The following is a 1,231-nucleotide window of genomic DNA, read 5'->3' as shown; positions in this document are numbered from 1 at the left end:
GTTCTGGATTTGCCCTCCAGCCCAGAGAGAAAACACAGGGCAAACCAAAAGATCCCAACTTGCACACCATTCCTACAATATACATAGTTCCTATAGTATTTAAACATGTCACATCTGGCCTAACTCAAATATATTATTCAGATGCAAATCTGACAAGCATTTGCTGAAAACCCAGTAATTCAGTCACACATGCGTAATTCATTATAATTGCTGACTGAACATTTTAGCCTCTACTATTTGGTAGTAATGTGCCAGGCAGTGAGAGCATAAATATAGATCTGCCCTTATGGCCTATAAGGTTAGAGTTTTGTACAGCAAGCAACAGAGAAGTCTGCAGTTACACTATCAAACAAATGTGGCCCTCCTCACCATTTCTCCCATGTTTTTCCTGCTATGAACCCCAAGGCTACTTCTGTCATCCTCACACCTTTCAGCGGCAATGTTCTCTGGCTAGAATGTTCATCTCAAGAAGATCATGTGGGTTATTGCACTTCATTTAGGTCTCTGTCAGTACTATTTCCTTATGATATTTCCCATCCTCCACCACCTCTTCTGCTCGCGCCACCCCAGCCCCTTCTGCCCCAGCAGCTGCCTCGGCAACCAGCCCAAGCCCCGCACCCAGCTCAGGTAATGGAACCAGCACAGCAGCCAGCCCGACCCAGCCCATCCAGCTGAGCGACCTCCAGAGCATTCTGGCCACTATGAACGTGCCGGCAGGGCCAGGAGGCAGCCAGCAAGTGGACCTGGCGAGTGTGCTGACCCCAGAGATCATGGCTCCCATCCTTGCCAATGCAGACGTTCAGGAGCGCCTGCTGCCCTACCTGCCCTCTGGGGAGTCTCTGCCCCAGACGGCAGATGAGATCCAGAACACATTAACCTCGCCCCAGTTCCAGCAGGCCCTGGGGATGTTCAGTGCAGCCTTGGCCTCGGGACAGCTTGGCCCTCTCATGTGCCAGTTCGGCCTTCCTGCAGAGGCTGTTGAGGCCGCCAACAAAGGTGGTGAGTACTGATCCCCCATCCGGCCAGAGCCAGCCCTGTGTTTGTGGAGTGCTAGAGGCTGGCTGCCGGGGTGGTGGCCCTAGCCTAGTCCTCTGTGGCTGTTTCAGATGTGGAAGCATTTGCCAAAGCCATGCAGAACAATGCCAAATCGGACCCAAAGGAGGGCGACACAAAAGACAAGAAAGACGAAGAGGAAGATATGAGTCTAGATTAAATTATTCACTGTCCTTCC

At 51.5% G+C, this 1,231-nt stretch overlaps 1 protein-coding gene across 1 annotated transcript; it reads left to right on the top strand.

Moving 5' to 3' along the window:
• The first annotated feature begins 538 nt into the window (after positions 1-538).
• LOC110319004 (proteasomal ubiquitin receptor ADRM1-like) lies at positions 539-1,231 on the top strand. Its single transcript, XM_021194384.1, has 2 exons — positions 539-999; positions 1,107-1,231. Exons 1-2 carry the CDS (start codon positions 702-704, stop codon positions 1,211-1,213), a joined length of 405 nt encoding a protein of 134 aa, XP_021050043.1. The 5' UTR covers positions 539-701; the 3' UTR covers positions 1,214-1,231.

The sequence above is a fragment of the Mus pahari genome, chromosome 3 (genome assembly GCF_900095145.1).
Source record: "Mus pahari chromosome 3, PAHARI_EIJ_v1.1, whole genome shotgun sequence".
In the NCBI taxonomy this organism is placed as follows: domain Eukaryota; kingdom Metazoa; phylum Chordata; class Mammalia; order Rodentia; family Muridae; genus Mus; species Mus pahari.
This window is presented reverse-complemented; position numbering and strand designations above follow the sequence as displayed.